General features: G+C 35.4%; 1 protein-coding gene across 1 annotated transcript in view; it reads right to left on the bottom strand.

Moving 5' to 3' along the window:
- The window catches only part of LOC129261188 (uncharacterized), a 38,797-nt gene extending 27,975 nt beyond the window's left edge, over positions 1–10,822 (bottom strand). The window contains exons 1-4 of the mRNA XM_064114566.1: positions 10,818–10,822; positions 8,297–8,489; positions 4,234–4,356; positions 2,965–2,991 (exon numbers count right to left, since the gene is read on the bottom strand). Coding sequence (XP_063970636.1) covers positions 2,965–2,991; positions 4,234–4,356; positions 8,297–8,489; positions 10,818–10,822 — 348 coding nt within the window. The remainder of the gene's footprint in view (positions 1–2,964; positions 2,992–4,233; positions 4,357–8,296; positions 8,490–10,817) is intronic.
- Positions 10,823–12,295: the final 1,473 nt, after the last annotated feature.

Genomic DNA, 12,295 nt, shown 5'->3' with positions numbered 1-12,295 from the left:
ATGAATTGTTAGATGACTGTTATTGATTAGATGTTCAGGTTAACATCAAACAAAAAATAATAATTAACTAAAGATGTGACTTTCCTTAATGGTATAGTTCAATTTTCCCCACCAAGGATTGACTGATTATTTGACCATATAGGGAATCCCCTCCCATGAAAAAAAAAATCACAAGAATGCTTGACAAGCTTGCTTTCATCGTGGACCTATTACAAGCACACAGACGCTGTAAATGTCAGCTCTAAGAATACCACCATATTGCCAGATTGGTAAGATTAGCTGGTTTTTATCAGACAAAACATCAGAGTTTGTGTTAGCAAACAATCCCTCATCTTACATAAATTACGATCCCCAAAGCTGATATGTAATGGAGATTAAAGGAGAATGAAACCCTTGAAACCAGCTGAATCCATATCAAAGAGAAAAATCAAAGAAACATGTTGTTGAAAGTTTGAGGAAGATTGAATGAATAATAAGAAAGTTATGAGCATTTGAATATTGAGATCACTAATGCCATGTAGATCCTCCCATTGGCAATGCGACCAAGATCTGTGATGTCACACACGTACAACTCCCTCATTACTTTAGTACTAAGTTCACTTATATTCTCACTTTTATAGAGTCTCTCACAAGGTGAGGTGTTCTCTTTATGAGAGGACAAGTACAGAGGTTTCACAACATTATATCATTGATGAATCGTTTGTCATATGATTAGAATGAGCAAAAAGAGATGTTTTGGGGTATATTTTCAGTGTCCAAAAGGGGAGAGTTGTTCATCTGTGATATCATAGATCTTGGTCGCGTTGCCAATGGGAGGATCTCCATAGCATTAGTGATCTCGACATTCAAATGATCATAACTCTTCTATTGCTAGTCCTATTTTACTCAAACTTTTGTTGATCTTACTTTTTGATTTTTCTGCTTTCACAAAAGCTAACTTGCTCCAAGAGTTTCATTCTCCTTTAAGAACAAATATTACACAACATACACCATTTAATGTGGAGGTACATGTGCTTTAGAAACCATCAAGAAACAAACACGTTTTTTCTCACATTAAACTACTGAAACAAATCAACTTCAACCAATTGACAGTATTTGGCGAGATTCATTTTTGTCCCATTCAGGCATACTAAAATTTCCATGAATCAGATTGGTACTATCCAATGAAATCTCCATTATAACTGTCCAAATTCTGGCCTCAGAATTAAAATCATCATTCTAATCCTGAAGATATAAGATACATATCTAGAAAGAAGGGAAAAATCCTAAGACCAGAAATAGATTTGAAATTACAATTAGTAATTAACACACAAAACTTTAAGTTTTTGCATAAATTTCCTTTTCTCACTGCAAAAATACCAGCGATTTTCGAAATATCCCTGTGAAACTTTTCATAAGTTTGACAAGTAATTTACTTTCACGATGGCAAAAATACCTGGTATTTATTGATCAGGACAGATCAGGGTAAAATTCCCAATCAGAGAACAGTCATGTGCTTAACATGTATTCTCTGTTTTCAAACCAGCCTGTAAGCACCTATAGGCTATTTTGACATATCTACTTTGGTACTAATCACTTCAGGCAAATAACAAGTATTATGGTTCTGCAAAGCCTGTAAAAGATACATGTAAACCTCTCTTTGTACACCATACATTTACATAGTTCTTTATTTGTGCTATTTTGTGGGCAAGATCAGAATTTAAAGAATAATAAAAATAAAAACAATGGAAAAAAAACTCTTCAGAAACAAAATGAGAAAACTTAAAACAAAACTGATTTTTAAGCAAGTTAGTTAAAGCATGGTGTCAATGGTGATGACAGTAATTACATGTAGGTTGAGTCATTTTCAATATAAAAAAAATGAAATACATGCAGCACAAAGAAATCATAATCCAAATTTTATGCCTTCAATAATGTTGGTATAATAAAGAACATGTAATCATCATGAAGAGCAGAAACAGCCATATTGTAGTGAAATATAAATTCTTGATTTAACATATTTACTAAGTAAGCAGCAATGTGATATAGTTTACTAAATAAGGAATTAGACTTTGTATTCATTACATGTATTTATTTCTACTGAAGTCTGCCTTTTTGCAATCATTTCTAGAGATTTTTCTTTCAGAAAGAGAGAAAAGGGGTGATTGAGGAGAAAATAAAAGATAGGAAGAGAGAAGGATGAAGTGATACTATCTTCTTCTTTAAAAGAAACTGAAGCAATGAAAATATTTGCATAACTCATACACAGTGATTATTACAATTAAATGATTTCTTCTTAATTTAATACACAGTAATCAATGCCAATTTTTCATGTTTTCTCAACCACAAGTGTTACTGTGCAGTTACATTTATGAATATTCAACCCAAATGACTGCCATGAACAAGAAACAAAAACAAGAGTGACTAGATGTCTCTGCTGAATATTCACATCTTACTCATAAATATAAAACAAAGAATCATGTGCATAGATACATTAAAACTGTCAAAACAAAACAAAATATATAAATTGTGATATCATTTGATAAAAAGTCCATTTATATGAAATCAGAAGCAGAAGAGAAATAGTTGGTAAAAATTAAATAAATGTGTTACTGCTATTGAATCTCATTTTAATTAAAAGAACCTTTTATTTCATTCAAATTTTCATCATTCTGTTTCTCTATCCATTTTCTATTTTCATGTGGAGTACTTGAAGCCTTCTAAAACAAAATTTTAGATTTTATTTTCTTGAATACACAATAACCGCTCCAAACGAAAGTATCACTATTCTGCACTATAGCGATATTACAGTGTGCTAGAATTTAGAAGAAAGCACTGCACTTACATATTTTGATAATATCTGGGGAGAATAGATATAGAATGAAAGTAGAAAAGAAAAAAGTCCATGCAATAAAGTACATGATCGATATGAATGTTGCTGTAGAATATTCATTTTTGGAATGAAAAGATAAAAAGTTTTTAAACCTTCTGGGAATCTTCCGCAGCCTGTGACTGTAAGGAAACATGATATAAAGAGGGTAATGATGTGAAAGGTTCCAATTCCTGTACTGCATAAAAGGTTTGGTTTACACCGTTAAGAAATAATGAATGCCCCTGGCCTAGGCTAGGTATAAACCAACTTCATCAGAGCCCAACACCAATTTGAAATAATGTCCAACTATTTTGAGTAAGCACTACATACAGTACATGAAAATTTTCTGTAAATAAAATCACTACATAGCTTATCAGAGTTCTGCTCCTTCTCTTTCATACTCATTAAAATCAACACCATTAAAGTCATTTTTTTATAATGATCATCATCACCACATACCACAACTATAGAAGCTATGACCATCAATGTTATCATTAACATTTTCATCAACATGACAATATCATTATCACCATTACTAACACCATCAATCATTATCATCATTACTACCATCACCACCATCCTCATCACATCATCATCACCATCACCACCATCATCTTCACCATCATCATCTTCACCATCATCATTATCACCACCCCCACCACCACCATCACCATCATCATCATCATCATCATCATCATCATCATCATCATCATCATCATCATCATCATCATCATCATCATCATCATCATCATCATCATCATCCTCATCATCCTCATCACCATAATCATCATCATCACCACCACCACCACCACCACCACCACCACCACCACCACCACCACCACCACCATCATCATCATCATCATCACCATCACCACCACCACCACCACCATCATCATCATCATCATCACCATCATCATCATCATCATCATCATCATCATCATCACCATCACCACCACCACCACCATTATCATCATCATCATCATCATCATCATCACCATCATCATCCTCATCACCATAATCACCATCACCACCATCACCACCACCACCACCGCCACCACCATCATCATCATCATCATCACCATCACCATCACCACCATCATCATCATCATCATCATCATCATCATCATCACCATCATCATCATCATCATCATCCTCATCATCCTCATCACCATAATCACCATCACCACCATCACCACCACCACCACCACCACCATCATCATCATAATCACCATCACCACCACCACCACCACCACCACCACCATCATCATCATCATCACCATCATCATCATCATCATCATCATTATCATCACCAACACCAAAACCATCATCACCACCACCACCAACATTGTTTCACCATCAGCAAATTCATTGCAATAAATTACCATTTCAGCTTCATCTGATATTTTCTGGAAACATGATTTGACATAGGTACTGGTCTCAATTTCAGTGGTACTGAACACTCTGAAATGGTTGCGTAATCTCTCATAGATATCACCATCAAGCGTCTGAAACAATTCATAAGAGAGACAAATATTTGACAATTAACATCACTCTAAAAGCAGAATGTCTTAAAAATATAATTTGGTTTATAATCCATATTTTCTAAGGGTTGAAGGGGAATTATTGAGATAGTGATTCATTTCACGATGAAGATATATTTGTTTTAAATTACACTGAACGAAGTGATATCACAAATTGCCCCTTAATTTCTAGGGTTTGATAGTTTTCACACTGATTATATCTAATTAGCCATGATAAAATGTATTAGTAGTACCATGCTGAGTGGGCAATTAGGAAAAATATTGCACATTATTACACAGCTACATGTACACAATTATGTAAAAAAAAATTGCTTTAAAACTAATCTATTTTAAAGGCACAGAAACTGAAACAAAAATACAGAGCAATTATATTGATTTTATGACATATTGTTGGCGGAGATAAAAACATATGGCATTGAAATTATGCTATTAAAACAATGGCTAACATTCTCTTGAGTCTTGACTCTAAAAATAAAACACATTACAAAACTATCAATTTGCTTTCAGACAAAATATTGTACAGCTGTAATACATGTAAAATATTAAAATATAGTGGTTGCATAGCGCGGCTTTGAAATGATCTTTTCAAACTGGCTTTCTAGACTAGTTGATTCATATTGCTAACGGAAAATGACATTACAAAAATTGAAAATTTATAATATAATATAATAATCCGTTTTTTATATAGCGCTTAATACATCGGAACGACGTGTCTAAGCGCTTTACAGATATATTATTACCCCGGTCATCGGATTCAATCAGTCATTCCCGCACACAATGTGTGCACATCCTCCACTCCCTGGGGAGTATTCCAGTCAGTCGCCGATGAGGCGCACACAGTACTGGACAAGCTACAATGACTTTCACATCCTACCGGGTACCCATTTAGCACCTGGGTCGAGAGTGGCAAAGTGTGGATTAACGCCTTGCCAAAGGACGCCAGACCGCGGTGGGATTCGAACACACGACCCTCTGTTTACAAGGCGAGAGTCAGAACCACTACACCACGGCTCTTCCACAAAATTTAGTCCAGCATCCAAGAAACTATCCATGCAAGAGAACATACAATCATCCACTCACATTTTCAAGTAGGCCTACGGTGTCAATTCAATCACTTATTGAAATCATTCAGTACTTTATGTAATGCGAGCCACGCCATGTGAGATATGCACAGTACATACATTTTTGCACAAATTTCACTTCTACATGTGAATGGCTTTTTAAAAATATACACTACACTGTACCAACGCACAGAGAGTGCTCATAAATCAGACATGTTAATATAGATCTATAAAGCCATCTCTGTATCAACTTCCCTCAAACACATGTCATTTGTGTTTGAAACTAATTCAATAATATGATATATTATTTTCATTGCAGACTTGAATATCTACAGGTAAGTATAACATTTCTTACTACCATTAATAATCGTAAAAAAATGTCAAATCATATCGCCACTCGTACATTTCTACAGACTCCTATTAAAACACAATGATTCTTTCTAAAAAAAACTAAAATAGTCTTGCATATAGATTTCTTGCAGTCTGAATATAAACAGTTCAACAATGAAAAAAAAAACGGAGGTTGGGGCGACTTAGCCCCTGATATGCTCAAAAGAGCATTGGAAACTAAATAAGGAGCCCCGGAAATCCCAATTTATCACAATTTTAAAGCTTCATATGTTGCAGATTAAGGCAGCAAGTCGTGAAAAGTAGCGCCCTGCCCCCCCCCCCCCCAAAAAAAAAAAGACTGCAATTTATACTACATGTATGTTTGACATCTGGTAATATATTGATAGTACTCGGTTTCATACTTTCTGCTTTGTTGTACTATGTCAAAACAGGTCTTATTTATAAAAACCTATCAAAACTAAAATATGAAACTGCAATACCACATAAAGATGGAAGAATTGGGGTATACAGGACATAGTTCATACAACTGTAGGATGTTAAGGTGTTGATCAGCATTTTAACATGAATAAAAATGTAGTTGTACTTCTTTCCACTCTTTTGGTAAAGTTGAACTGAAAATAATAAAGATAAGGTCTATGAATTTATTAAATTGCAATATTCTATTGTGACTCCCCCCCCCCAAAAAAAAAAAAAAAAATCCATACCATATATAAGTTGTATCGAAAATATCAAATTTCCAATTAACTCTCCAAAACATTCTCCCAATAACTGAAAACATATTTAACAACCTACATAACAAATGATTTTAGATAAGTGGACAAAATAAATATTTATCAAATCATATAAATATGCAAAGGAAGAAGGGTGATGAGCCATTGTAGCCAATACTTTGGCATCAATTTCAATAAAGCATACAATACAGGTGTTATGAATCAGGACACTTCCATCCATGTGCACTTGCATGTACTTCACATCTGTCTTTCAGTGTTGCCTTTCCTCTTCTCTATTGTTTATTCCAAAATACCTTCACCTTTTTAATTCTCAGACAGTGAAACAAGTTTACAGGGATTCTTTTCTCCGATAATGAAGCCCCATCTTCCCTTTCATCTGTTATCGTATTTATCAGGGACATGAAACGTTAAACAAAGCATTTTCCAGTAGTACTGAAATTCTCAATGAAGGGCTGAAATGTGACAAAACTTTTTAATTTCTTTTCTTAGAGAATGACGCAAAATTTACACACTATATTTTGTTGTCTCTGGTATACGCTAGCCACCGCAAAACAGATCTTATGTACCAAATTATTTTAAGTGTGATGCACTTCTTTCTCATTCTCCCTTCTCTCTAAAAAGCTTATAATACCCCCCCCCCCCCTCACATAAATCAAGACACCCACTTGACGATCCAAATATCTACTGACCCTTCATCGACAGCCATAGACCGGTCTAGCCTCTCCAAGATGGAAGCTACCTTTTCCGAATGCCCTAACTATAGAGGAAGACATACAAGATTACTCCTAACTTCAATTCATCCATCAGAGCCAGCCTAAAAGTGATAAAGTACAAAACTTGACCATCTTGGAGGTCCTAGGAATCAAACAAGTGATTCTTGCCCCTGATTAGTCCAGTTTTGTACTGGACTCACCATTGGCTCAGGTGGACAGATTGTAGATAGGGATAGTCTTGTCTGTCTCCCTCTATGTAGAGCTTCTGAGGTAGATTCCCTCTAATATGCTTTTCACACTGCACTTTTTGTTCTTAACCCCGGGAAATTGGTGGGGCTAAGGGGGGTCTTAGCCCCACCATTTTCCCGGGGTTAAGCTTAGCCCACTTTGTTTTCACACTACGTTTTAGCAAAGTGGGCTAGCACGGTAAATAGTACGGTACTATCTGGCCCTGCAAAAAAGCAGGGTTAGCCGGCTTATTGTGGTGCTAGCACCACAATTGCGGTGCTAAGAGATGCAGTGTGAAACGAAACAGGGCTAAGCAAAAGTGGGGCTAAGCATTAGCCAATCACAGAAGTCGAAATTGCACGTAAATCGGGCTCTGTATGGTAAAATCATCAATATTTATGAGCTGTGTGATTGCCCGGGGTTAAGGCGTTAACCCCGGCTAAGCATATAGTACGGGGTTAAGAAAGACAGTGTGAATCGAAAAATCGATAGTATGGGGTTAAGGATAGTCCGGGGTTAGGATAGTATGGGGTTAAGGAAATGCAGTGTGAAAAGCATATAATAGAGGCCAGACTGGATCATCCGGTTCAACGACATTTTTGCTCCGACAATTGCTCCGATGGAAAATCTGCATATTAAGCCAAACATAAAACTTGACCTCCAAAACAAAATAACCCTAAAAATCCTTATCTTTTCATTATTCTGAACCAAAAACTCTATGACAATCCTTGCTCTAACCTTATGCCTATTGAGATATTAAGATCAGACGAACTGTCATGTCACAGGATTATCCACCAGGTAACTCAACAGATCAACCTACCTCCATTAGATATGGCATGTCCGTTTCATGCAGTCGTTTCCGATGTGCATTGGCCGCGGCCAGACATAGTAAGTACTCGTTCCTCATGTGTGCTGCTCTCCTGTCGCAAGTTGTCCTCCTAGAAATCAACTTGGCTGTTGTCTTTTCCAGGGATGATCGTGACTGGAAGAACTTGACCGAACCCTTGTTCAATCTACGGTTAGGGAAAATGAAATAAAATGTACACAACAAGTAAATTCCCTCAACTTTATTTATTTCAGTGATGAATATAAAAAAATTTAAAAAAATTGTTTAAAAAAATTATACATTTATAATGAGATTATTTGCCTCTTCATATCAGTTCAAGTAAGAAATTATCTTTCAAATGTTCTTATACATAGAGGACGCGCTGTACATCAATCTATGGTAGATATGAAAGAACAAAATTGAAAAAAAAAATTGTCTGAATAGGAAACTTCGATAAAAATCCTATAGTAAAATAATCTATTGAAATAAATGGAAAGACTTTTAATACAATTTATAACAAATGTTTAACCTTTTATTCAAGCTGTGTAATGCGACTAACCAATTTTTGGACGTTTTGGCATCCACAATATACAGTATACAACCTTCCTGTACATGTATGTATTGTTTTAAAGCCTCGGTTGTCAAGATACATTTGACAGAATAAACTTGACAGAAAGACTCACCCCTGTAAATTCTAGCACCAAGTATTGGAAAAGAGTAAAAAGACACGTAAAAGTGTAATGCAACTGACCGTGGAATCGCCAATATCACATTTTTCAATTGTACTTTAGATAAAAACTGTACTCAACAAAACTGCCTTCCGACATAAATTTGATGTTGCTTTTTCAAAAAGACAATTCAGGATGTTTTGTCAAAGTAATATCGTATGATATTGCATGTTTATTTAGAGCAAATACAAAGGAATCAAGAAATTTTAATAATAAGTTGTATTTTATTATAAAAAAGGCAAACGCCAAGCGTTGTCTCGCCTGCATATTGCAGTCATGAAGAGACTGCATGTCAAAACTACATGTATGCTATATGACTTAGATGGACCTCTTGTATGACTTTGGCAATCCTACCTTGAAGATATAAAAAGTTATGTGTACAACACAGCACAGTGCCAGTCATGGAAAGTTCATTGACCTTTGACCTTAATCAAATTCAACTCACATTTGAACTTGACCTGCACCTTCAAAAGATGGACCTCTTGTATGCATTTGGCAATCCTAACTCGAAGATATAGAAAGTTATTGTGTGTACAGCACAGCACAGTGCCAGTCATGGAAAGTTCATTGACATTTGACCTTTTACCTTATTCAACTTCGGCTCACATTTGAACTTGACCTGCACCTTCAAGAGATGGACCTCTGTTATGAATTTGGTGATCTCACCTCGAAGCTATAGAAAGTTATTGTGTGTACAACAGAGCACAGTGCCAGTAATGGAAAGTTCATTGACCTTTGACCTTATTCAAATTCGACTCATATTCGAACTTGACCTGTGCCTTCAGGAGATGGACCTCTGGTATGAATTTGGTGATCCCACCTCGAAGCTACAGAAAGTTATTGTGTGTACAACACAGCACAGTGCCAGTCATGGAAAGTTCATTGACCTTTGACCTTATTCAAATTCGACTCATTTTCGAACTTGACCTGTGCCTTCAGGAGATGGACCTCTGGTATGAATTTGGTGATCCCACCTCGAAGATATAGAAAGTTATTATGTGTACAACACAGCACAGTGCCAGTCATGGAAAGTTCATTGACCTTTGACCTTATTCAAATTCGACTCATATTCGAACTTGACCTGTGCCTTCAGGAGATGGACCTCTGGTATGAATTTGGTGATCCCACCTCGAAGACATAGAAAGTTATTATGTGTACAACATAGCACAGTGCCAGTCATTGAAAGTTCATTGACCTTTGACATTTGACCTTATTCAAATTCGACTCATATTCAAACTTGACCTGTGCCTTCAGGAGATGGACCTCTGGTATGAATTTGGTGATCCCACCTCGAAGCTATAGAAAGTTATTGGGTGTACAACACAATTGATGACGACGACGACGACGCCGGAAATAGTGATACCTATGTCTCGCTCTGCTACGCAGGCGAGACAAAAACTGGATATTTAGAGTGTTGACCTTTGACATGCACATACTATTTCTGGATGGCAGGAGGCAGTGAGGAGAAAATATATGAACTTTGGCCACTGAGAAATATATATTAAGACAAAACTACAAGGATTGTCCTATTACCTTTACAAAAAATAGAAAAGAGACTACAGCATATGCATTTCAGTAAAAATATATTGTTTACCAATTCTCCCTGTTACAAGGAAAAATAGATCCTTCATTTCCTAAAAACTACCTCACTGCTATCAACTCTAAAGGCCTGGGTGAGAACTACATGTAAGACCAACACCTTGAATGGGGCAAGTCTTCGGACTATGACTCATCTTTTTCTCTGTGCCTCAAATGCCTCAAACTTTGTGGCTAAATTTGGTACTTACTTCATACTGAAAATCTGTCATTACAACAAACCTAAATATAGATGGCTGAGAAAAACAAACCTTGACAAAAATCCCAAAATATTAAAGCAGTAATCTGTTAATACAATCTGTAACATTTTCCAAAGATAAACATATTTTTTTTACAATCTTCTTAATACAAGTGTAGTTTCATTTAGAACATTTCACACTTTCTCATGTTTAAATTGATGCACAAACAAAAAAAAGGAATGTAGCACACACTGTACATGTACAGCATACTGACCAAAACTGACTACATGATATAAGGAGATATATTGTAATTTTTCTGCCTCTAAGACCTAAGACAATACAATAAATGTATTTTTTAGCAGTATATCAGCATTCGCCACAAAATCAATGAACTCCATTCAGTGTGAAAAAAAGTTTTCAACACATTCATTGTTTTATAAATAGGACCCTCTTTATTCTTTTACAAAAATTAGTATTATCAGTTTTCACTCTAAATTTGTAACTTATTTCAGTTGGGAAATGGTAAAAATTAAAATTGTTGCGTGATGAATGAACAACATTTGTTTGCAAAACAAACACACCCTTGCACTGTAATAAATTGATGTAGCTTCACTTCTCAAGAAAATTACAGTCAGTGTAGAATATTTCCACTGTTATTGATTCTTCTATCCAATAATGTCAATACAAGTACCTTACAACATTCAAACAACCATGAAATTATGTCACTTGAGCATGGGTGAATGTTGAATACAAAAATCCCTTGCTCAATGGTAAATCGCCACTTGGTCCAGTGACTTCTTAACCATAATGGCAATAATTACATTTCACCCTATTTCCAGTCAAATGTTAAACCATGTATTCAGATCACATTTAATCTTAAAACAATATTAATAATATTCAGTGTTTGGAAAAACCCAATAGATGAAGAGGCAATAGGACCATTGGATCATTAGACAAAATGACAGTCCAAGTAGACAGGTCATGATCATATCAACCAACAAAAGAAATGGAAAGTAACAAACGGTAGGTTGGTACTCATAACACATTGCATTATGTAGGTTTAAGAACTTGGACACTGCACTTTTTTAGTGTCTGTTGCCAACTAATGTAAAAAAAAGTACAGATGAATTTTAATCCTGCATTGAAAATGTACAAAGATCACTTTGCAATGAAATAAGAGAAAGAGAAAATGAGCACCAAATTAATTACAGAAAGATGATGAAATTTTCAACTCACTACAACACTGAAGAAAACAGTCTATCAAAAAAAAGGAAAAAATATTTTGATCAGGTACCTAGTATTTCCTGCAAACTGTAAAATACATCAAATTAAACATGTTCTCATTTCAAATCATCCACACTATACAATTTTTTTACAAGAACATACATGTACATGTATGCATAATGTAGTGATGCATCTGGAATAGTGGAAGACACCTCTTGGTGATTTACCAAACTTTAATAGAGTATTAGCCATGGTATAGGTAGTTT

Source organism: Lytechinus pictus, unplaced genomic scaffold (assembly GCF_037042905.1).
Source record: "Lytechinus pictus isolate F3 Inbred unplaced genomic scaffold, Lp3.0 scaffold_19, whole genome shotgun sequence".
NCBI classification, from domain to species: domain Eukaryota; kingdom Metazoa; phylum Echinodermata; class Echinoidea; order Temnopleuroida; family Toxopneustidae; genus Lytechinus; species Lytechinus pictus.
The sequence above is the reverse complement of the archived record's forward strand: the minus strand, read 5'-3'. Positions and strand labels throughout refer to the sequence as shown.